Source organism: Pan paniscus, chromosome 19 (assembly GCF_029289425.2).
Source record: "Pan paniscus chromosome 19, NHGRI_mPanPan1-v2.0_pri, whole genome shotgun sequence".
Classification (NCBI taxonomy): Eukaryota; Metazoa; Chordata; class Mammalia; order Primates; family Hominidae; genus Pan; species Pan paniscus.
Genome location: NC_073268.2, coordinates 80,094,496 through 80,116,648, shown reverse-complemented (window position 1 = coordinate 80,116,648; position 22,153 = coordinate 80,094,496). Strand labels below are relative to the sequence as shown.

At 53.5% G+C, this 22,153-nt stretch overlaps 2 protein-coding genes across 3 annotated transcripts; both read left to right on the top strand.

The window, feature by feature from the left end:
* The first annotated feature begins 1,024 nt into the window (after window positions 1-1,024).
* On the top strand, window positions 1,025-5,008 carry CD79B (CD79b molecule). The gene is made up of 6 exons (XM_008963772.5): window positions 1,025-1,551; window positions 2,364-2,414; window positions 3,364-3,675; window positions 3,861-3,979; window positions 4,274-4,315; window positions 4,425-5,008. The coding sequence occupies exons 1-6, from the start codon at window positions 1,485-1,487 to the stop codon at window positions 4,521-4,523; spliced, it is 690 nt and encodes a 229-aa protein (XP_008962020.1). The 5' UTR covers window positions 1,025-1,484; the 3' UTR covers window positions 4,524-5,008.
* Window positions 5,009-13,488: 8,480 nt separating this feature from the next.
* LOC100971425 (somatotropin) lies at window positions 13,489-16,551 on the top strand. Of its 2 annotated transcripts, none has more exons than XM_008963768.5 (5): window positions 13,489-14,225; window positions 15,247-15,407; window positions 15,617-15,736; window positions 15,829-15,993; window positions 16,247-16,551. In XM_008963768.5, the coding sequence occupies exons 1-5, from the start codon at window positions 14,174-14,176 to the stop codon at window positions 16,442-16,444; spliced, it is 696 nt and encodes a 231-aa protein (XP_008962016.1). In that variant the 5' UTR covers window positions 13,489-14,173; the 3' UTR covers window positions 16,445-16,551. The 2 variants fall into 2 exon arrangements, with proteins under 2 accessions (XP_008962016.1, XP_054958116.1); XM_055102141.2 differs by lacking the exon at window positions 13,489-14,225 and adding an exon at window positions 14,914-14,986.
* Window positions 16,552-22,153: the final 5,602 nt, after the last annotated feature.

Below are 22,153 nucleotides of genomic sequence, written 5' to 3'. Positions count from 1 at the left end.
AGAGAAATGTTTTTTCATTTGGAACATCTGGAAACAAGAAAGAACATCTGGGGCTGCCCGGAACGGGCTGTTCCTCGGATGAAACCTTAACCCTCCTGCCCCTGACTTCCGTGGCTCAGGTCCTGGCCTGCACCCCTTGAGAGTGCCCCCCACCTTATCAGGTCAGAGGCCTAGGCCAAGATCTAAAGAGGGACCACCCAGACCCTCTGCCTTCCAACCATGGCATGGGAGGTGGTTCTGCTTCTCCCTAAATCCAGACAGACCTGCCCCAGCACAGACTGGAAAACGGAGGGTTGTGAGGAGAGTGAGAGGTGGACAGAGGGCACCGACGATTTAGCATCTCTTCCCCTCCTGGGGGTCGAGGATGAGAGACAAAAAAGAAGCTGCCAGGAAACATAAAATTCAAAGAGGGCTCAGCTGTAGGGCTGAGGTCTGCAAGCATGCTGTGTACAGTTGTGCATGTTGTGCCCTGCACAAGGGCATCTCTGAAGGGGCTGCATTGGACCCAGGGGCAGGGGCGCAAAGGTGAGTTTATATCAGTTCCTGAGCACTGAGGACAGGCAGGATACAGCTGGAGGACCTGAGGGCTCCCCCACACCAGCTCCTGTTCCCTGCCCAAGACCCCCTGGACCTGCAGACAACAATTCAATGCACTCAGAGTCCCACAGTTAAGAACTCCCTGAAGAAGCCCCCAGTGGCTGCGTGGTGGATTTTCGCAAAGCTGTCTCCACCTACATCCACCCTGTTTGGCAGCCCCTACATACTCTTTCACAGCATGAGGAAGGGAGGCCTCTCACCAAGACCTGGACTGAATCTTCTCCCAGTGGCTGCCACACTTGACCTGCTCTTGCTCCAGAACCTCTGTGGCTCCCATCCTCCACAGGGTCAACTTCCAACATGGCTGCCTGCACTCCAGCCAAGAGGCTCTGCTCTGGGCCCCTCCAGGTGCCCAACCTGGGTCTGTGGCTGCCCTGTCCTTCTTCAGTGCTCCTCTTCCCGCTGGGTGAGGAATAGTTCAGGGCAGAGGAGCTAAGTTCAGGTTCATTCATAGGACAGGTGCCTATTTTGCTCACGGCCCAGGAATAGAGACTTGCCGGGCTCGGCCCTTCGGGGAGCTGGCAGACTGCAGAGGGGAGGCTGGCTGGCCCAGGGGATGACCACCGGTGGGGTAAGCACAGACAGAGGGGAGCACAGGCTTCCCCCAGAAGACTGAGAGGCCCCCAGAGGCATCCACAGAGGACCCCAGCCGTGCTGCCCAAGCTGGGCGACCGCCAAACCTTAGTGGCCCAGCTGACAAGAGCCCACCCTCCCCCAGGGTCCCCGGAGAGCTGGTGCCTCCCCTGGGTCCCAATTTGCATGGCAGGAAGGGGCCTGGTGAGGAAGAGGCGGGGAGGGGACAGGCTGCAGCCGGTGCAGTTACACGTTTTCCTCCAAGGAGCCTCGGACGTTGTCACGGGTTTGGGGTCGGGGACAGAGCGGTGACCATGGCCAGGCTGGCGTTGTCTCCTGTGCCCAGCCACTGGATGGTGGCGTTGCTGCTGCTGCTCTCAGGTACAGCACCCACGACGAGGCCTGTGGGGTTTGCTCTCATCTCCAGCTGTCTGGGCCCTGCGGCTCTGCCTCCTGCTTGCTCCACCCTCCTCCTCTGTCTCTCACTCTTTACCGCCTGTCTCCCTCTCATGGCCCTGGGGCCTGGGTCTGTGGGTGTCAGCTGCACGTGGTGATGGGCTCAGGAGCCTGTGGCCCCAGTTCCTCTCCTGCCTGGAGAGCATCAGGCTGAGCTGGGCATGAGGAGCAAACCAGAGTTAGCAACCAGGACCGTGGAAGAACTAGGCTCAGGAGGAAGAGAGGCTGAGGGCGGTGCCTGGGGGTCGGGAGGGGAGAGGCTGTCCCAACCGGACCCTGGAAGATGCAAGGTCCAAATGTGGTCCCCTCCTCTGGGAGATGAAAGATCCTCCGGGTTGTGACTTTCTTCCTGTCTCTCTTTAAAAAAAAAAAAAAAAAAAATAGAGACAGGGTGTCCCTATGTTGCCCAGGCTGGTCTCAAATTCTTGGACTCAAGCGATCCTCCTGTCTTGGCCTCTCAAAATACTGAGATTTCCCTGTCCCTCCTGTCTCATTCAGATGCCTGCTCAAAGCCACCCTGAGGGTCAAAGGCAGAAAGGGGGCTGGGGGCGGGGCTTCCGGTACCCCCACCCCATATCTGTCTCCCAAGTACTGGGGGCAGGGAGGACCGAGGGGTCTTGAAGCTGCTGTCATGGAAGGAGGAAGTAGCTCCGGGAACATAGAGGGCATGCAGGGGTGGGGCAGCCCAGGCCAGAGGAGGCCCTGACTGGCCCCGCCCACTTCCTCCCACCCAGCAGCTGAGCCAGTACCAGCAGCCAGATCAGAGGACCGGTACCGGAATCCCAAAGGTCAGTAGCCTCGCCTGCCGCTTCTGAGGGCAAGTTGTGTGCGACTATGTCCTGCGTCCGACTATGGTCCCTGTCCTGGGGGCGGTCCGCCTTCCCACCCTTGCCTGATCTCCCCATCCAGGATTCCCATCCCCAGGCCTCCTTAGGATCTCCTCTGAGCCCCACCCCCAGCCCACTGTCATCCTCATCAGACACATGCCCTCCAGCCTTGGCCACTGAAGGGCTGGGCTAAACTCTGGGTCACAGCAAGGGAGCCTGGGGGTTCCTCTAGGACTCAGGCCCGGGCCTGTCTAGCTGGGAATCTGGCTGAGTCTCGGGTGAGCCCTCCAGTGCAGGGTCACTATGTGAGGGGCTCAGGGATTCCCGGGCAGTGCTCGCTAAGAACAAGGCAGTCGAAGCTGGAAAGAGGGTTCTGGAACAAGAAGTGGACCCAGTCCCTGCAGGAGGGAAGAGGGAGATGATGGAGGGAAGTCATGCAGGGAGGGGGTTGACTGAGGAAGGTCTCAGTTGACAGACTAGGAATTTGGCCTTTATCCCTGGAGGAACGGGGGAGACTGAGAATTTCAAGCCTGTGCAGGGCAGCCCAGTGAAAGGAGGGGCCAGGCCTGTGGGCCTCCAGGTCCTGGGGGTGTGGCCTGGGTCAGGCTGTTATAATGGGCATAGGAAGGAATGGCAAGGTCCCAGGGCTCTTCCAAAAGAAAATCGAAGGGGAGGTGGGGCAGTCGGGAAGAGGTGGAGTCTGAGAGCTTGGCCGTGGCTTCTCATGTGGCTCAGCCTCTCACGTGGCTCTGCTTCCCAACTCCAACCTCAGCCTCCTGCCTGTCCCACACCCTGAGAAGCAAGGACTAAGCCCAGGGAGTCTGTGCCAGCCAGGGCAGGGGCCTGCTGCTGGGGCTGGCAGTCAGGAAGATGCCAAGCGGAATGCTGAGCCTGGCCTTGGCACCCACAGGTAGTGCTTGTTCGCGGATCTGGCAGAGCCCACGTTTCATAGCCAGGAAACGGGGCTTCACGGTGAAAATGCACTGCTACCTGAACAGCGCCTCCGGCAATGTGAGCTGGCTCTGGAAGCAGGAGATGGACGAGAATGCCCAGCAGCTGAAACTGGAAAAGGGCCGCATGGAAGAGTCCCAGAACGAATCTCTCGCCACCCTCACCATCCAAGGCATCCGGTTTGAGGACAATGGCATCTACTTCTGCCAGCAGAAGTGCAACAACACCTCGGAGGTCTACCAGGGCTGCGGCACAGAGCTGCGAGTCATGGGTGTGTGCCAGGTGGCTGGGACGCTCCTGTAGCTGTCCACCCCACCCTAGCCCGGCCTGCCTCTTGTGGCGATGGTCATGGCCCTAGAGCACTCAGGAGAGCCACTGGGACCTGAGGGAGCTGCCCTTGTAGGCCTAAAAGGTGGACTGTGGCCCAGGCTCACAACCCCACTCCTGTCCCCGCAGGATTCAGCACCTTGGCACAGCTGAAGCAGAGGAACACGCTGAAGGATGGTATCATCATGATCCAGACGCTGCTGATCATCCTCTTCATCATCGTGCCCATCTTCCTGCTGCTGGACAAGGTGATCAGGGGACGGGGGAAGCCTTGGGGGACCGCAGAGGAGGCCACCGCATAGGCCAGGCATATGCAGGGTCTCCATCTCCCCAGCTCTCGTTGTGGCCTTCTTGGTCCAGCCTGTCCCCACTGGCTCACCTATTCAATCATTCCTTCCTTCCTTCATTCATTCAGCTGTTCTTGCAGAATGCACCTCACTCCTGACCCCTCACTCCTCTCCCTGGCCCTCCCCAGCCTGGCCCAGCAGGGGATGGGGCTGGGGGACACTAACACTCTGATCTCCATCCCTCTCCACCCCCAGGATGACAGCAAGGCTGGCATGGAGGAAGATCACACCTACGAGGTAAGGAGCGGGGCAGGCCCAGCAGCTCTGAGTCCTCGGGGTCAGTGGCCACTATCTGCTGGTGTGGTCGGGGTGTGGCCCCGGCCTGAGTTCCACTTAATGTCTCCAGGGCCTGGACATTGACCAGACAGCCACCTACGAGGACATAGTGACGCTGCGGACAGGGGAAGTGAAGTGGTCTGTAGGTGAGCACCCAGGCCAGGAGTGAGAGCCAGATCGCCCCACGCCCTGGGTGCAGGCTCCCTGGCCTCAGTGACTGCTTCAGAGCTGCCTGGCTCATGGCCCAACCCCTTTCCCGGACCCCCAGCTGGCCTCTGAAGCTGGCCCACCAGAGCTGCCATTCATCTCCAGCCCCTGGTCCCCAGCTCTTGCCAAAGGGCCTGGAGTAGAAGGACAACAGGGCAGCAACTTGGAGGGAGTTCTCTGGGGATGGACGGGACCCAGCCTTCTGGGGGTGCTATGAGGGGATCCGCCCCCACACATGGGATGGGGGAGGCAGAGACTGGTCCAGAGCCCGCAAATGGACTCGGAGCCGAGGGCCTCCCAGCAGAGCTTGGGAAGGGCCATGGACCCAACTGGGCCCCAGAAGAGCCACGGGAGCATCATTCCTCTCCCGCAACCGCTCCCACCCCAGGGAGGCCCTGGCCTCCAGTGCCTTCCCCCGTGGAATAAACGGTGTGTCCTGAGAAACCACACACAGGCTCGTGGCATCTTATGGGTTTGGGGTGGATAGGAACATCTATGTGGGCACTTCTGTTGTTTGAATGTGGCGCCTGTGAGCCCTCGAGGGTGTGGGAAAGGTAACAGCCACCCCTCCTCTCCGAAGACCCAGTTGGAGCCTGTGGTCGCATCCCCGTTTCTTCTCCCTGGAACGGGGCTGCATGCCAGGCCCTAGCTGGACCCAGAGCAGCTGGCCAGTGACTGGGCCTGTCCTTCCCCTCAGCAGGGACGCCCTCATCTTGCACTTCATTCAGCCGAAAAGCGGCAATTGAGTCCCACTCTGCCTCCACCTACAGGAAGCCCTCCCAAAGCACCTGGGTCCTCGCCCAAGCCCTGCTCAGACCAGCCTATGCAGCGGCGACTTAGCTACTGCCTTGTGCTACTCACACTGGCCTCGGTTCTCCAGTCAAACTGGAAGCTCCCTGAGGGTAGGGGTTTCCCTGCCTCTACAACACTCCCACTCCCACCTCCCAGGAAGCCTAGGAAAGCTTGATGCAAAGCCATCAAGAGCGAGATCCTGAAGAGTGGAGCTTTGTATGGTGAAGCTTTGGGGTTCTTAGCCAGGGGACCCCTTCAGACTTTCCCAGCCTCATATCGGAGGTCCCCTATGGCCCCAGGGTCCTCAAACAATGGTCCCTAGGGCCCTCCAGCTCACCAGCTGTGGGAGGTACTGGGAACAGCTGCCAGCTGGGAGACCAAAGTGCAATCAACCTGCATGTGCAAAGCCTCCCTCCCAAGCCAGGCTGTGCTCCACTTCCTGTTGACCCTGGAGGGAATCCTTCGAGGCCCCTCTGCTATTCCTGCTCTGAATTCCAGCAAGGGAGCACCTATGCTGTGGGAGCTGCCAGTTTAACTGGGGAATCAAGACCAGCACAGGGGAACTAGTGAGAACAGTGCCAATTTTCACCAGATTCCCTCTGGAATTCCAGGTGGGGCAGGTGGGTAAGGCCCCCACGCCTGCAGTTTCAGGTAAATCTCTCCACCACCCTGGGCCAGGCTGGGCCAAGCCAGGCGGCCCCTGTGTTTTCCCCAGTCTCTGGGCTGCTGGAGGGAACCAGGTTGTTTTGGCATCAGCCTCTACTGAGCCGGAGCCCTTCCTTTCCTGCTGCTTTGCATAGTGGCACTAATTCCGTCCTCCTACCTCCACCAGGGACCTAGGCAGCCGGGTAGATGGTGGGAGGAGGCTTCACTTCTCCCCCAAGCAGGGTCTCCACCTGCTTGAGGCTGCCCTGGGTTGGGGGAGGCCTTGGCTTTACCTAAAGACTTTTTAACACCTTTGAACAACTCAGTTTCCCTGAGACTTTGAAGTTCTTGTTTTATTTATTTATTTATTTACTTATTTATTTATTTGTAGACAGAGTCTCACTCTGTTGCCCAGGCTGGAGTGCAGTGGCGCCATCTCCGCTCACTGCAACCTCCGTCTCCTGAGTTCAAGCAATTCTCCTGCCTCAGCCTCCAAAGTATCTGGGATTACAGGCGTACACCACCATGCTTGGCTAATTTTTGTATTTTTAGTAGAGATGGGGTTTCACCACGTTGGCCAGGCTGGTCTCAAACTCCTGACCTCAAGTGATCCATCCGCCTTGGCCTCCCAAAGTGCTGGGATTACAGGCATGAGCCACCGCGCCCAGCCCGAAGTTCTTGTTAACAGAGAATCATTTGAGCATAGACCTTGGCCCCTCCACCAGACACCCCCAAAGGGCTTGACTTCATGGGTTATAATGTAGGAGCCCTCCCCGGTCTGTTTTTCTGTTTTAAGGGCTTACACTCTGGGGGACATCATGTCTGTCTCCCCAGAACTGACATAGGCAATGGTAATATAGCTGGGTAGTGATGGTGGGGACAAGAAACATCTCAGGTTGCTTCATCTGCGAAATGGGAATCCTAAACCCCATCCGAGGGAAAGAATTTGGATTGGACGTTGTTTTGTAAAAAATTATCACAATAAAATTGAGGGCCAGGCGCATTGGCTCATGCCTGTAATCCCAGCACTTGGGAGGCCGAGGCGGGTGGATCACCTGAGGTCAGGAGTTCGAGACGAGCCTGGCCAACATAGTGAAACCCTGTCCCTACCAAAAATATAAAAATATTAGCCAGGCATGGTGGTTGGTGCCTGTAATCCCAGCTATTTGGGAGGCTGAGGCAGGAGAATTGCTCGAACTTGGGAGGCAGAAGCTGCAGTGAGCAGAAATTGTGTCACTGCACTCCAGCCCAGGTGACAAGAGCAAAACTCCATCTCAAAAAAAAAAAAAAAAATTGAGTTTGTTTCCTTTGGGTGTACAGAATTTTAGCAAATGTATAGATTTGTATCACCACCACCACAATCAGAACAGAGAATATGAACCAAAAGCTTTTATTGGGCCCAACAAATACGTATTGAGCACCTCTTAAATGCAAGAAAACTGGATTGAACACCTCCATCTTCATTTACACTCTGCCTGATGTCCCTGGAAGAAGGTTGCACTACCTGATTTTTACAAACAAGGAAATCAAGGCCCAGGGAAATTACCATAACTGGCCAAAATCACACCTAGACCTTCTGGCTCCAAGTCCAGCCTTCTCCCCACTACATCACGGCCGCCCCTCTTGAAGGGCATTGCAGCAATAAGACCCTGAACCGAAGGAGGAGGGAATCCGGGGACAACTTTGGCTATCTTCAAACGTTTGTGTTTTGAAGGGGGATTTGCTTTTCCTATGATTCACGAGGTTTGAGGCCCCAAAGGCCCCACCCCTTCTTGCCAAGGCCTAGTAGGAGGCCTCTGAGCACCCTTGAGAGGAAGCCACTGTGCCATCCCTCCAGGACCCCAGCTCTACAGCTGCCCCCTCTGCCTGCCCCCTCCCCAGAACACAGCTCTGAGGCCCCTGGTGGGCACATGCCTCACTGCCCACTGGGGGAATCCAGCCAGCTCCCCAGGGACCCTGGTTGAAGCACAGGCTTGTTCCTCCTCCATTCTAGCTTGACTTCCTCCCCTCTTGCTGCAGGTGCTGCTAGGGTTGGGGTGATCTGACCCGAGGTTTTGGGTGTTTTTCCAGCAGAATTGGAAACGAGAGAAAAACAAAACAAAACGCAAAAAACGGTGGCTATTTGGGTCCCTTAGTAGGTGTCTGGTCTGGCTGAGGTTTCTCTGAGAGGCCTCTAAAGCCATCTCGGGGCGGGGTGCGGTGGTTCATGCCTGTAATCCTAGCACCTTGGGAGGCTGAGGCAGGTGGATCACATGATGTCAGGAGTTCAAGACCAGCCTGGCCAACGTGGTGAAACCCCATCTCTACTAAAAATAAAAAATTTAGGCCCAGTGCGGTGGCTCACACCTGTAATCCCAGCACTTTGGGAGGCTGAGGCAGGCAGATCATCTGAGGTTGGGAGTTCCAGACCAGCCTGACCAACATGGAGAAACCCCATCTGTACTAAAAATACAAAATTAACCAAGCATGGTGGCCCATGCCTGTAATCCTAGCTACTTGGGAGGCTGAGGCAAGAGAATCTCTTGAACCTGGTGGAGGTTGCGGTGAGCTGAGATCATGCCATTGCACTCCAGCCTGGGCAACAAGAGAGAAACTCCGTCTCAAATGAAATAAAATTAGCTAGGCATGGTGGCACATGCCTGTAATCCCAGCTACTGGGCAGGCTGAAGCAGGAGAATCACTTGAACCTAGGAAGGGGAGGTTGCAGTGAGCTGAGATCCGAGATCATGCCACTGCATTCCAGACTAGGCGACAGAGTGAGACTCTGTCTCAACAATAACAACAACAAAAGCCATCTCGGAACATGGTATTTGGGATCTCTGTCTGCTCTCTTTGGTTCACCTCAAGAAGTGGGTTCAGAGCCCACACCTGTGACATTCCTGAGTGTGTCTCAGGTCTACAAGCTGCTCCTTGTATGTCATCTTCTGGTCCTGCCATTGACTCAGCTGCAAACAACCACAAATCTTCCACTTGGGACACCTGCCTCTCCCACCCAAAAGACTTTACTTGGAAACAGGTGACTGCAGAGGACAAAAATTAATGAGCATTATCTCCTGACTTAAATCAGAGTGTAGTTTGTTAAAACACACTTAGACTGATCCTAATATAATTTTCAATTTTTTAAAAAAGGCATCCCCCCTCCAGACCTAATACCACTTTCCCCATGTCGCAGGAGGGGAAGGCAGAACTTCGTGTAAGTTAATGAGTCCGTATAGAACATTCCTGGGAACTTGGGCACTCTGCCTTGTCACCTTTTGCATTTGACAATCAAGTTCCTGTCCTTGTTATTTTATTTATTTTATTTTTTTTGAGACAGAGTTTTGTTCTTGTTGCCCAGGCTAGAGTGCAATGGCACGATCTTGGCTCACTGCAACCTCCACCTCCTGGGTTCAAGCGATTCTCCTGCCTCAGCCTCTCAAGTAGCTGGGATTACAAGCGCCCACTACCAGGCTCCGCTAATTTTTGTATTTTTAGTAGAGACGGGGTTTCACCATATTGGCCAGGCTGGTCTCCAACTCCTGACCTCAGGTGATCCGCCCGCCTCGGCCTCCCAAATTGCTGGGATCACAGATGTGAGCCACTGCGCCCTTCCCTGTCCTTGTCATTTTAAAATAATTATACCAGCAGGAGGACGTCCAGACACAGCATGGGCTCATGGGCTACCTGGCCATGCCCAGCTGGTTGGACATTTGAGTTCTTTGCTTGGCACTGTCCTCTCATGCATTGGGTCCACTCAGTAGATGCTTATTGAATTCCTGGGCCTGGGGCTGTGGCAGCTGCCTCGTCCCTTCACCTCCTGGCTTATTCTCCCCCTCCATATCTTAGCAATTTCTTCATGGGAATGTCCCCAGTTAGAAATTTCTATTATACCATTATATTACCAACATATATATATATACCTGGCCGGGCGCGGTGGCTCATGCCTGTAATCCCAGCATTTTGGTAGGCCAAGGCGGGTGGATCACCTGAGGTCAGGAGTTCGAGGCCAGCCTGATGACCATGGTGAAACCCCATCTCTACTAAAAATACAAAATTAATCGGGCATGGTGGCACATGCCTGTAATCCCAGCTACTCGGGAGGCTGAGGCAGGAGAATCGCTTAAACCCAGGAAGTGGAGGTTTCAGTGAGCCGAGATTGTGCCATTGCACGCCAGCCTGGGCAACAAGAGCAAAACTCCATCAAAAAAAATAATATATGTATATATATATGTTACAATTTTATATATATATACACATTATATAATTTTTTTTACCATTTTATATATATACATTACGTAATGGTAAAATGTTTTCTCTGCCCCCCCCCCAGTAGATTGTTAGCTCCAGAAGAGAAAGGATCATGTCTTTGGTTTATCTAGATATGTCCATCGGCCTGGTACAATCTCTGGCCCATGTTATAGGCAACAACTACTTGTAGAATCGGTGAATGCATGAATAGAAGAATGAGTGAATGAATGAATAGACGAAAGGCAGAAATCCAGCCTCAGGCCGGGCGTGGGTGGCTCACACCTGTAATCCCAGCACTTTGGGAGGCCGAGGCGTGTGGATCACAAGATCAAGAGATGGAGACCAACCTGGCTAACACAGTGAAACCCCGTCTCTACTAAAAATACAAAAAATTAGCCGGGCATGGCGGTAGGCGCCTGTAGTCCGAGCTACTAGGGAGCCTGGGGCAGGAGAATGGCATGAACCCAGGGGGGCGGAGCTTGCAGTGAGCCAAGATCGCGCCACTGCACTCCAGCCTGGGCGACAGAGCAAGACTCGGTCTCAAAAAAAAAAAAAAAAGAAATCCAGCCTCAAAGAGCTTACAGTCTGGTAAGAGGAATAAAATGTCTGCAAATAGCCACAGGACAAGTCAAAGGAAGGAGACTCAGCTATTTCCAGCTGAGGGCACCCCATCAGGAAAGCACCCCAGACTTCCTACAACTACTAGACACATCTCGATGCTTTTCACTTCTCTATCAATGGATCGTCTCCCTGGAGAATAATCCCCAATGTGAAATTACTTAGCACGTCCGGTTAGGTAGATCCTTGTGTACTTCTTGGTTGTTCAGAGATCATCAACCAGCGCAAACAATCCCCCCATCAATACACAGCAGTGCCTGCCCCTCTCCTCCCCAAGCCTTCCGAGGCCCTTCCTCCGTGCCTGAACCCCCTGGACATATCATATGGCAAACTGAAGGGTCCAACGAGATACAGGAAGTGAAACACGATGTACACTGAAACGTGCAATACAAATATGCAGCATGAAGTGCCTCGGTTCACTAACCCGAGCTACGCTGGGTGCCTCTTTTCTACCACTTTCCTTAATGCCTATGGACACCTCATTCTGTGGCTGAAGTTCCTTGTGTTCAATTCCCCCCATCTTCATTGAACATCCTCTGTGCAGGGACTTGACCCCTGTCCTGCTAGCTTTGCACTGAGGCAAGTTCTGTCCATGCCTAGTAGTGTCACCATCTTTACTAGATGAGGTTTCTAAAGAGCTTGGCATGGAAGGAAAGCCTGGGGGGCCTTAGAAGCCATCACTTAGGAACTGGGAGAGCTTCAGGCAAGCCACCTTATCTCTTTGGGCCTCAGTATCCTCACTCACATCCCCATGGTCAGTAGAGTGCCAAGCACATGGTGGACACGCAGAAGTATTGATCATCTTCCTCACCTCCCCTAGGAGAGCCCTTGGGAATCCCCATATAATATTCTCTGAAGACCTCAATCCAATGAGCCGAGTAATTGACTCAGTAGCAAACTCATAGAAAGGACATTAGAAGCCAAAAGGAGGTAGAGTATGTCCCAGTACAATAACCAGCCTCTGATCTCAAGGAAGAAAGAACAGAGCTGCAGGTGAGAAGTGTGTGCCTCAAATCACCAAAGTGAGAGTGGAAGGAGCACCCACCTATCCCTCGGAGGCGATCCCTAAGACCAGTGTGAATGGCTTCGAAAAATGTGATTGTCCTCAACCCCACAGTCTTGAACCTAACAGGAGATCTCGAAGCCTGAAAGACACCACTTTAGGATCAAGAGCAGATTGTGACTTTCCACAGCAGGCACACAGAACCCTAGAGTTAGTCGAGGCTGGACATAGGAAGGGCTTCCAAACACACAGAGAAATTCATGGATCCTAAATTATAAAGGGAGGTTCCTTAAAAGAACCAAGATGATTCTGAGATTTATCCTGAGCTTTCTTTTTTCTGGATGCAGAGTCTCACTCTGTCGCCCAGGCTGGAGTGCAGTGGTGTGATCTCGGCTCACTGCAACCTACACCTTGCGGGTTCAAGCAATTCCCTGCCTCAGCCTCCTGAACAGCTGGGATTACAGGCGCCTGCCACCACACCTGGCTAATTTTTGTATTTTTAGTAGAGACGGGATTTCACCATCTTGGCCAGGCTGGTCTTGAACTCCTGACCTCATGATCTACCCACCTTGGCCTCCCAAAGTGGTGGGATTACAGGCGTGCGCCCAACTTTTCCTGAGCCTTTTGAGGCTGACACCAGAGGTGCGAAGCCCAGCCTCTCCCCACTGGCCATGGGGGGAGAGGCTCCAGCCTGCAGCAGCCAGGGATCTGGCCTCAAGTGATGCCCCAACAGTGGGCGACTTCCCAGTACTGTTAGGAGAATCCCAAGTCTAATTCGAAGTTGATTTTTTACTAGCAATGAATGATAGACATGGTCTCCATTGCTCAAGGCTCTGGGAAGATCTAGACTAGAGAAAACGATCACCGACTTCTACCCACAACTGTGGGCCTCAGTTCTTCCCTCTGGTCCATGGTTACCATGGTAACCCCTTGTAAAGGTGTTTCCCCAGGGGTCCCTAGAGTCCCCTGAGTCACCATAATTCTGGGTCAACAGAAATGGAGAGGTGAGAGGAGACACTCCCCTGCCCTGGCTGGTCCCACGTGTTACTGGCAGTAACCTGTCTGGGGAGCCTCGCCACCCCTGTGTCCACCTGCAGAGTTATGCAGTGGTCCCCAACTAGGGCCCCTGCCACCCTCATTCCTAAGGGAGGCTGGAGACTTCTTCCATGGCCGAAAATCCACATCTAAGTCCCCAGCACTAGCAAAAAGGCCCTGTCATGGGGGCTCCCTGCCCCAGTTGACATTGGAGGAACATGGAAGAAGCTAAAATAACTAAATAACTCAGTAGCATCACACTACCTGCTCTGGAGAAAAAAAAAAATTAATATTATTATTTTTTGTTTTTTGAAATGGAGTTCTGCTCTGCTGCCCAGGCTGGAGTGCAGTGGCGCAATCTTGGCTCACGGCAACCTCTGCCTCCTGGGTTCAAGTGATTCTCCTGCCTCAGCCTCCCGAGTAGTTGGGATTACAGGCTCACGCCACCACGCCCAGCTAATTTTTGTACTTTTAGTAGAGATGGAGTTTTGCCATGTTGACTAGTCTGGCCTTGAACTCCTGACCTCAAGTGATCCACCCACCTCAAGCCACCCAAAGTTTGGGGATTACAAGCGTGAGCCACCGTGTCCGGCCTGGAGAAAGGACTTTAAATGACGCAATGTAGGAAGAGCAAGGTTGTGGAGATCTGCTGCCCTGGCTGAGGTAGCTCATGCAATCAGTCTCTCTGAGCCTCAGTCTCTTGATCTGTGAAATCGGATGAAAATAATACCTCCTTCACAAGACAAGTGGCAGGTCAGACGTGAGAATGCACAGGCAGGCCCCCGGCAACTGGAAAAGCTCTATACAGATCTGAAAAGGAGGAGGAGAAAAAAGAGGAGGGGCTTCCATGGCTGGACAGGGCATCTTTCTTTTTCTTTTCCTTTTTTTTTTTTTTTTTTTTTTGAGGTGGAGTCTTGCTCTGTTGCCAAGGTTGGAGTGCAGCGGCACGATCTCCGCTCACTGCAAGCTCCGCCTCCCGGATTCACGCCATTCTCCTGCCTCAGCCTCCCAAGTAGCTGGGAATACAGGCGCCCGCCACTACGCCCAGCTAATTTTTTTGCATTTTTAGTAGAGAGTGGATTTCACCTGGTTAGCCAAGATGGTCTTGATCTCCTGACCTCGTGATCCGCCCGCCTCGGCCTCCCAAAGTGCTGGGATTACAGGCATGAGCCACCGCGCCCAGCCTGATAGGGCATCTTTCGGCGTGATGTGTTCTGAGTTCCAAAGCTGGGAAGAGACTCAAATCTTCAAGAGCTCTTCTAACTTTGAGATTCTCTGATGGTTTCAGGGCTATGAGAGGAAGAGCTTGTGGTCCGTGTCTGCTCCCGGGATTTCTGTTTCTTGGTTTGTGTCTCTGCTGCAAGTCCAAGGAGCTGGGGCAATACCTTGAGTCTGGGTTCTTCGTCCTCAGGGACCTGGGGGAGCCCCCGCAACGCTCAGGGAAAGGGGAGAGCAAAGTGTGGGGTTGGTTCTCTCTAGTGGTCAGTGTTGGAACTGCATCCAGCTGACTCAGGCTGACCCAGGAGTCGTCAGCAGAAGTGGAATTCAGGACTGAATCGTGCTCACAACCCCCACAATCTATTGGCTGTGCTTGGCCCCTTTTCCCAACACACACATTCTGTCTGGTGGGTGGAGGGGAAACATGCGGGGAGGAGGAAAGGAATAGGATAGAGAGTGGGATGGGGTCGGTAGGGGTCTCAAGGACTGGCTATCCTGACAGCCTTCCCCGCGTGCAGGTTGGCCACCATGGCCTGCTGCCAGAGGGCACCCACCTGACCCTTAAAGAGAGGACAAGTTGGGTGGTATCTCTGGCTGACACTCTGTGCACAACCCTCACAACGCTGGTGACGGTGGGAAGGGAAAGATGACAAGCCAGGGGGCATGATCCCAGCATGTGTGGGAGGAGCTTCTAAATTATCCATTAGCACAAGCCCGTCAGTGGCCCCATGCATAAATGTACACAGAAACAGGTGGGGGCAACAGCGAGAGAGAAGGGGCCAGGGTATAAAAAGGGCCCACAAGAGACCAGCTCAAGGATCCCAAGACCCAACTCCCCGAACCACTCAGGGTCCTGTGGACAGCTCACCTAGCTGCAATGGCTCCAGGTAAGCACCCCTAAAATCCCTTTGGGCACAATGTGTCCTGAGGGGAGAGGCGGCGCCCTGTAGATGGGACGGGGGCACTAACCCTCAGGTTTGGGGCTTCTGAATGTGAGTATCGCCATCTAAGCCCAGTATTTGGCCAATCTCAGAAAGCTCCTGGTCCCTGGAGGGATGGCGAGAGAAAAACAAACAGCTCCTGGAGCAGGGAGAGCACTGGCCTCTTGCTCTCCGGCTCCCTCTGTTGCCCTCTGGTTTCTCCCCAGGCTCCCGGACGTCACTGCTCCTGGCTTTTGGCCTGCTCTGCCTGCCCTGGCTTCAAGAGGGCAGTGCCTTCCCAACCATTCCCTTATCCAGGCTTTTTGACAATGCTATGCTCCGCGCCCATCGCCTGCACCAGCTGGCCTTTGACACCTACCAGGAGTTTGTAAGCTCTTGGGGAATGGGTGCGCATCAGGGGTGGCAGGAAGGGGTGACATTCCCCCACTGGGAAATAAGAGGAGGAGACTAAGGAGCTCAGGGTTTTTCCCAAAGCAAAAATGCAGGCAGATGAGCACACGCTGAGTGAGGTTCCCAGAAAAGTAACAATGGGAGCTGGTCTCCAGCGTAGACCTTGGTGGGCGGTCCTTCTCCTAGGAAGAAGCCTATATCCCAAAGGAACAGAAGTATTCATTCCTGCAGAACCCCCAGACCTCCCTCTGCTTCTCAGAGTCTATTCCGACACCCTCCAACAGGGAGGAAACGCAACAGAAATCCGTGAGTGGATGCCTTCTCCCCAGGCGGGGATGGGGGAGACCTGTGGTCGGAGCCCCCGGGCAGCACAGCCACTGCCGGTCCTTCCCCTGCAGAACCTAGAGCTGCTCCGCATCTCCCTGCTGCTCATCCAGTCGTGGCTGGAGCCCGTGCAGTTCCTCAGGAGTGTCTTCGCCAACAGCCTGGTGTATGGCGCCTCAGACAGCAACGTCTATGACCTCCTAAAGGACCTAGAGGAAGGCATCCAAACGCTGATGGGGGTGAGGGTGGCGCCAGGGGTCCCCAATCCTGGACCCCCACTGACTTTGAGAGCAGTGTTAGAGAAACACTGCTGCCCTCTTTTTAGCAGTCAGGCCCTGACCCAAGAGAACTCACCTTATTCTTCATTTCCCCTCGTGAATCCTCCAGGCCTTTCTCTACACCCTGAAGGGGAGGGAGGAAAATGAATGAATGAGAGAGGGAGGGAACAGTCCCCAAGCGCTTGGCCTCTCCTTCTCTTCCTTCACTTTGCAGAGGCTGGAAGATGGCAGCCCCCGGACTGGGCAGATCTTCAAGCAGACCTACAGCAAGTTCGACACAAACTCACACAACGATGACGCACTGCTCAAGAACTACGGGCTGCTCTACTGCTTCAGGAAGGACATGGACAAGGTCGAGACATTCCTGCGCATTGTGCAGTGCCGCTCTGTGGAGGGCAGCTGTGGCTTCTAGTTGCCCGGGTGGCATCCCTGTGACCCCCTCCCCAGTGCCTCTCCTGGCCCTGGAAGTTGCCACTCCAGTGCCCACCAGCCTTGTCCTAATAAAATTAAGTTGCATCATTTTGTCTGACTAGGTGTCCTTGTATAATATTATGGGGTGGAGGGGGGTGGTATGGAGCAAGGGGCAGGTTGGGAAGACAACCTGTAGGGCCTGTGGGGTCTATTGGGAACCAAGCTGGAGTGCAGTGGCACAATCTTGGCTCGCTGCAATCTCCGCCTCCTGGGTTCAAGCGATTCTCCTGCCTCAGCCTCCCGAGTTGTTGGGATTCCAGGCATGCATGACCAGGCTCAGCTAATTTTTGTTTTTTTGGTAGAGATGGGGTTTCACCATATTGGCCAGGCTGGTCTCCATCTCCTGACCTCAGGTGATCTACCCACCTTGGCCTCCCAAATTTCTGGGATTACAGGCGTGAACCACTGCTCCCTTCCCTGTCCGTCTGATTTTAAAATAACTATACCAGCAGGAGGACATCCAGACACAGCATGGGCTACCTGGCCATGCCCAACCGGTTGGACATTTGAGTTGTTTGCTTGGCACTGTCCTCTCATGCATTGGGTCCACTCAGTAGATGCCTGTTGAATTCCTGGGCCTGGGGCTGTGCCAGCTGCCTCGTCCCGTCACCTTCTGGCTTCTTCTCTCCCTCCATATCTTAGCTGTTTTCCTCATGAGAATGCTCCCAATTCGAAATTTCTATTTAACCATTATATATTTACTTGTTTGCTATTATCTCTGCCCCCAGTAGATTGTTATCTCCCGAAGAGAAAGGATCATGTCTTTTGTTTATCTAGATATGCCCATCTGCCTGGTACAATCTCTGGCACATGTTATAGGCAACAACTACTTGTGGAATTGGTGAATGCATGAATAGAAGAATGAGTGAATGAATGAATAGACAAAAGGCAGAAATCCAGCCTCAAAGATCTTACAGTCTGGTAAGAGGAATAAAATGTCTGCAAATAGCCACAGAACAGGTCAAAGGAAGGAGAGGCTATTTCCAGCTGAGGGCACCCCATCAGGAAAGCACCCCAGACTTCCTACAACTACTAGACACATCTCGATGCTTTTCACTTCTCTATCAATGGATCGTCTCCCTGGAGAATAATCCCCAAAGTGAAATTACTTAGCATGTCCAGTTAGGTAGATCGTTGTGTACTTCTTGATTGTTCAGAGATCATCAACCAGTGCAAACAATCCCCCCATCAATACACAGCAGTGCCTGCCCCTCTCCTCCCGAGGTCTTCCGAGGCCCCTCCTCTGTGCCTGAACCCCCTGGACATATCATATGGCAAACTGAAGTGTCCAACGAGATATAGGAAGTGAAACACGACGTACACTGAAACGTGCAATACAAATATGCAGCATGAAGTGCCTCGGTTCACTAACCCGAGCTACGCTGGGTGCTTCTTTTCTACCACTTTCCTTGATGCCTATGGACACCTCATTCTGTAGCTGAAGTTCCTTGTGTTCAATTCCCCCCATCTTCATTGAACATCCTCTGTGCAGGGACCTCACCCCTGTCCTGCTAGCTTTGCACTGAGGCAAGTTCTGTCCATGCCTAGTAGTGCCATCACCTTTACTAGATGAGATTTCTAAAGAGCTTGGCATGGAAGGAAAGCCCAGGGGCCTTGGAAGCCATCACTTAGGAACTGGGAGAGCTCCAGGCAAGCCACCTCATCTCTTTGAGCCTCAGTATCCTCACTCACATCCCCATGGTCAGTAGAGTGCCAAGCACATGGTGGACACGCAGAAGTATTGATCATCTTCCTCACCTCCCCTAGGAGAGCCCTTGGGAATCCTCACATAATATTCTCTGAAGACCTCAATCCAATGAGCCGAGTAATTGACTCAGTAGCAAACTCATAGAAAGGACATTGGAAGCCAAAAGAGGTAGAGTAGGTCCCAGTACAATAACCAGCCTCTGATCTCAAGGAAGAAAGAACAGAGCTGCAGGTGATAAGTGTGTGCCTCAAATCACCAAAGTGAGAGTGGAAGGAGCACCCACCTGTCTCTCGGAGGCGATCCCTAAGACCGGTGAGAATGGCTTCGAAAAATGTGATTGTCCTCAACCCACAGTCTTGAACCTAACAGGAGATCTCGAAGCCTGAAAGACACCACTTTAGGATCAAGAGCAGATTGTGACTTTCCACAGCAGGCACACAGAACCCTAGAGTTAGTCGAGGTTGGACATAGGAAGGGCTTCCAAACACACAGAGAAATTCATGGATCCTAAATTATAAAGGGAGGTTCTTTAAAAGAACCAAGATGATTGTGAGATTACATAGAGTTTTTTTGTTTTTCTTGATACAGAGTCTCGCTCTGTTGCCCAGGCTGGAGTGCAGTGGCATGATCTCGGCTCGCTACAACCTCCACCTCCCGGGTTCAAGCAATTCCCTTCCACAGCCACCTGAGTAGCTGGGATTACAGGCACCTACCACCACGCGCAGCTAATTTTTCCATTTCTACTAGAGACGGGATTTCACCATCTTGACCAGGTTGGTCTTGAACTCCTGACCTAATGGTCCACCCACCTTGGCCTCCCAAAGTGGTGGGATTACAGGCATGAGCCACAGCGCCCGGCCTATTCTGAGCCTTTTGAAGCTGACGCCAGAGGTGCGAAGCCCAGCCTCTCCCCACTGGCCATGTGGAGGCTCTCGCTGGGTAGTCTCTCAGCCTGCAGGAGATAAGGATCTGGCCCCAAGTGATGCCCCAACAGTGGGCGACTTCCCAGTACTGTTAGGAGAATCCCAAGTCTAATTCAAAGTTGATTTCTTACTAGCAATGAATGATAGACATGGTCTCCATTGCTCAAGGCTCTGGGAAGATCTAGACTAGAGAAAACGATCATCGACTTCTACCCACACCTGAGGGCCTCAGTTCTTCCCTCTGGTCCATGGCTGCCATGGTAACCCCTTATAAAGGTATTTCCCCAGGGTTCCTAGAGTCCTCTGAGTCACCATAATTCTGGGGTCAACAGAAGTGGAGAGGTGAGAGGAGACACTCCCCTGCCCTGGCTGGTCCCACATGTTCCTGTCAGTAACCTGTCTGGGGAGACTCGCCACCTCTGTGCCCACCTGCGGAGTTATGCAGTGGTCCCCAACTGGGGCCCCTGCCATCCTCATTCCTAAAGGAGGCTGGAGACTTCTTCCATGGCCGAAAATCCACATCTAAGTCCCCAGCACTGGCTAAAAGGCCCTGTCATGGGGGCTCCCTGTACCAGCTGACATTGGAGGAAGGATGGTGGGGGAGGCAGAAAGCTACATGGAGCTCAGGGACCCTCTTCCATTCCCACCTGGCTCCTCCTCTTTGCTGGTGCTGGAAGGAGCAGGGGAAAGTGGTGACTCCACCCTCCCTTGGCCACATATTTCTCGGAGCTGGTATCATCGATGACACCCCTCTTGGATCCTCCTACAGGCCTGCCTGGAGAACAGCTCACAGCACAGTGCCCTCCCAGCAGACGATGAGTCTGAGGTGCTGCTCCGGTAATGCTTCAGGAGCGATGGCAGAAAAAGGAGCTCTGTCTTCCGCTCTGAAAGTAAGGAGATGGCAGGGCCCTAGCATTCATATCCTAGGCCACAGGAGTGTGGGTGTTCAGTGTTGGTTGCCAACACCACAGCCAACCACTTCTAGAAGCATTTGCTTGTTTGCCTGCTTGTGTTTCTACAGAGTCAAGTGCTAGATGCTCTTAAACTCAGGGGGGAAGATTTCACCACTGGAGAGGGTGTTCTTTCCTGCTCTTATCCCTGGGGGCATCTGATGCTTGTGACCTCCTGACCTCCAGATGATATTGAAATAGCCCCAACCCTGGGCACCAGGAGACAGGAGGCTCAGTCCTGGCCTTCTCCGCCTCCGCCTTGTCCTGCTGTGAGGTTTCCACAAGGCACCCCATGCCAGTGGGCCATTCTCACCTGGGAATTGAGAAAGAACAATCTGCCCCTTATGGAAAGACAAAATGAGGCAAAGGGCCCCTTGTGTTGGGGGCAGGATCCCTGCACTCAGAGGGATTTAGAAGCTGAAATAACTGGGTTGGGGGCGGTGACTCACGCCAGTAATCTAAGTACTTTGAGAGGCCAGGGAGGGTGGATCACATAAAGTCAAGAGTTCGAGAGCAGCCTGGCTAACATAGGGAAACCCCATCTCTACTAAAAAAGTACAAAATTTAGCCTGGCATGGTGGCGGGCGACTGTAATCCCAGCTACTAAACAGGATGAGGCAGGAGAATCACTTGAACCCAGGAGGTGGAGGTTGCTGTGAGGCAACATCATGCCACTGGCCACTGCACTCCAGCCTGGGTGACAGAATGAGACTCCATCTGAAAAAAAAGAAAGAAAGAGAGAGAGAGAGACAAAGAGGAAAGAAAGAAAGAAAGAAAGAAAGAAAAGAAAGAAAGAAAGAAAGAACCTAAAATAACTAAATAACTGAGTAACACCACACTACCTGTTCTGGAGAAAGGACTTTTTTCTTGTTGTTGTGGTTGTTGAAATGGAGTCTCACTCTGTCGCCCAGGCTGGAGTGCAGTGGCGCGATCTTGGCTCACGGCAACCTCTGCCTCCTGGATTCAAGTGATTCTACCACCTCACCCTCCCGAGTAACTGAGATTACAGGCTTGCGCCACCATGCCCAGCTGCTTTTCTATTTTTAGTAGAGATGGTGTTTTGCCATGTCGGCTAGTCTGGCCTTGAACTCCTGACCTCAAGTGATCCACCCACCTCAGCCTCCCAAAGTGCTGCAATTACAGGCATGAGCCACCATGCCCGGCCTGGAGAAAGGACTTTAAATGACACAATGTGGGAAGAGCAAGGTTGTGGAGATCTGCTGCCCTGGCTGAGGTAGCTCATGCAATCAGTCTCTCTGAGCCTCAGTCTCCTGATGTGTGAAATGGGATGATAATCATACCTCCTACACAAGACAAGTGGCAGGTGAGATGTGAGAATGCACAGGTAGTCCCTTCGCAACTGGATAAGCTCTACACAGGTCTGGAAAGGAGGAGGAGAAAAAAGAGGTCGGGCTTCCATGGATGGATAGGGCATCTTTCGGCGTGATGTGTTCTGAGTTCCAAAGCTGGGGAAGAGACTCAAATCTTCAAGAGCTCTTCTAACTTTGAGATTCTCTGATGGTTTCAGGGCTATGGGAGGAAGCGCTTGTGGTCCGTGTCTGTTCCCAGGATTTAGGTTTCTTGGTTTGTATCTCTGCTGCAGGTCCAGGGAGCTGGGGCAATACCTTGAGAGACTGAGTTCTTCGTCCCCAGGGACCTGGGGGAGCGCCCCACCCAACCCCGCCTCCGCCCCGCCCCAAGGCTCAGGGAAAGGGGAGAGCAAAGTGTGGGGTTGGTGCCCTCTAGTGGTCAGTGTTAGCACTGCATCCAGCTGACTCAGGTGGGCCCAGGAGTCATCAGCAGAAGTGGAATTCAGGACTGAATCGTGCTCACAACCCCCACAATCTATTGGCTGTGCTTGGCCCCTTTTCCCAACACACACATTCTGTCTGGTGGGTGGAGGTTAAACACGCGGGGAGGAGGAAAGGAATAGGATAGAGAGTGGGATGGGGTCGGTAGGGGTCTCAAGGACTGGCTATCCTGACATCCTTCCCCGCGTGCAGGTTGGCCACCATGGCCTGCTGCCAGAGGGCACCCACGTGACCCTTAAAGAGAGGACAAGTTGGGTG

Excerpts from the sequence above, each read along its gene's own strand:
- CD79B (XM_008963772.5), top strand. The coding sequence starts at position 1,485 with ATGGCCAGGCTGGCGTTGTCTCCTGTGCCCAGCCACTGGATGGTGGCG. Across the intron at positions 2,415-3,363 it reads CCGGTACCGGAATCCCAAAG|GTAGTGCTTGTTCGCGGATC; the intron begins GTCAGTAGCCTC and ends TGGCACCCACAG. Across the intron at positions 4,316-4,424 it reads AGGAAGATCACACCTACGAG|GGCCTGGACATTGACCAGAC; the intron begins GTAAGGAGCGGG and ends TAATGTCTCCAG.
- LOC100971425 (XM_008963768.5), top strand. The coding sequence starts at position 14,174 with ATGAGAGGAAGAGCTTGTGGTCCGTGTCTGCTCCCGGGATTTCTGTTT. Across the intron at positions 15,737-15,828 it reads AGGAAACGCAACAGAAATCC|AACCTAGAGCTGCTCCGCAT; the intron begins GTGAGTGGATGC and ends CTTCCCCTGCAG. Across the intron at positions 15,994-16,246 it reads GCATCCAAACGCTGATGGGG|AGGCTGGAAGATGGCAGCCC; the intron begins GTGAGGGTGGCG and ends TTCACTTTGCAG.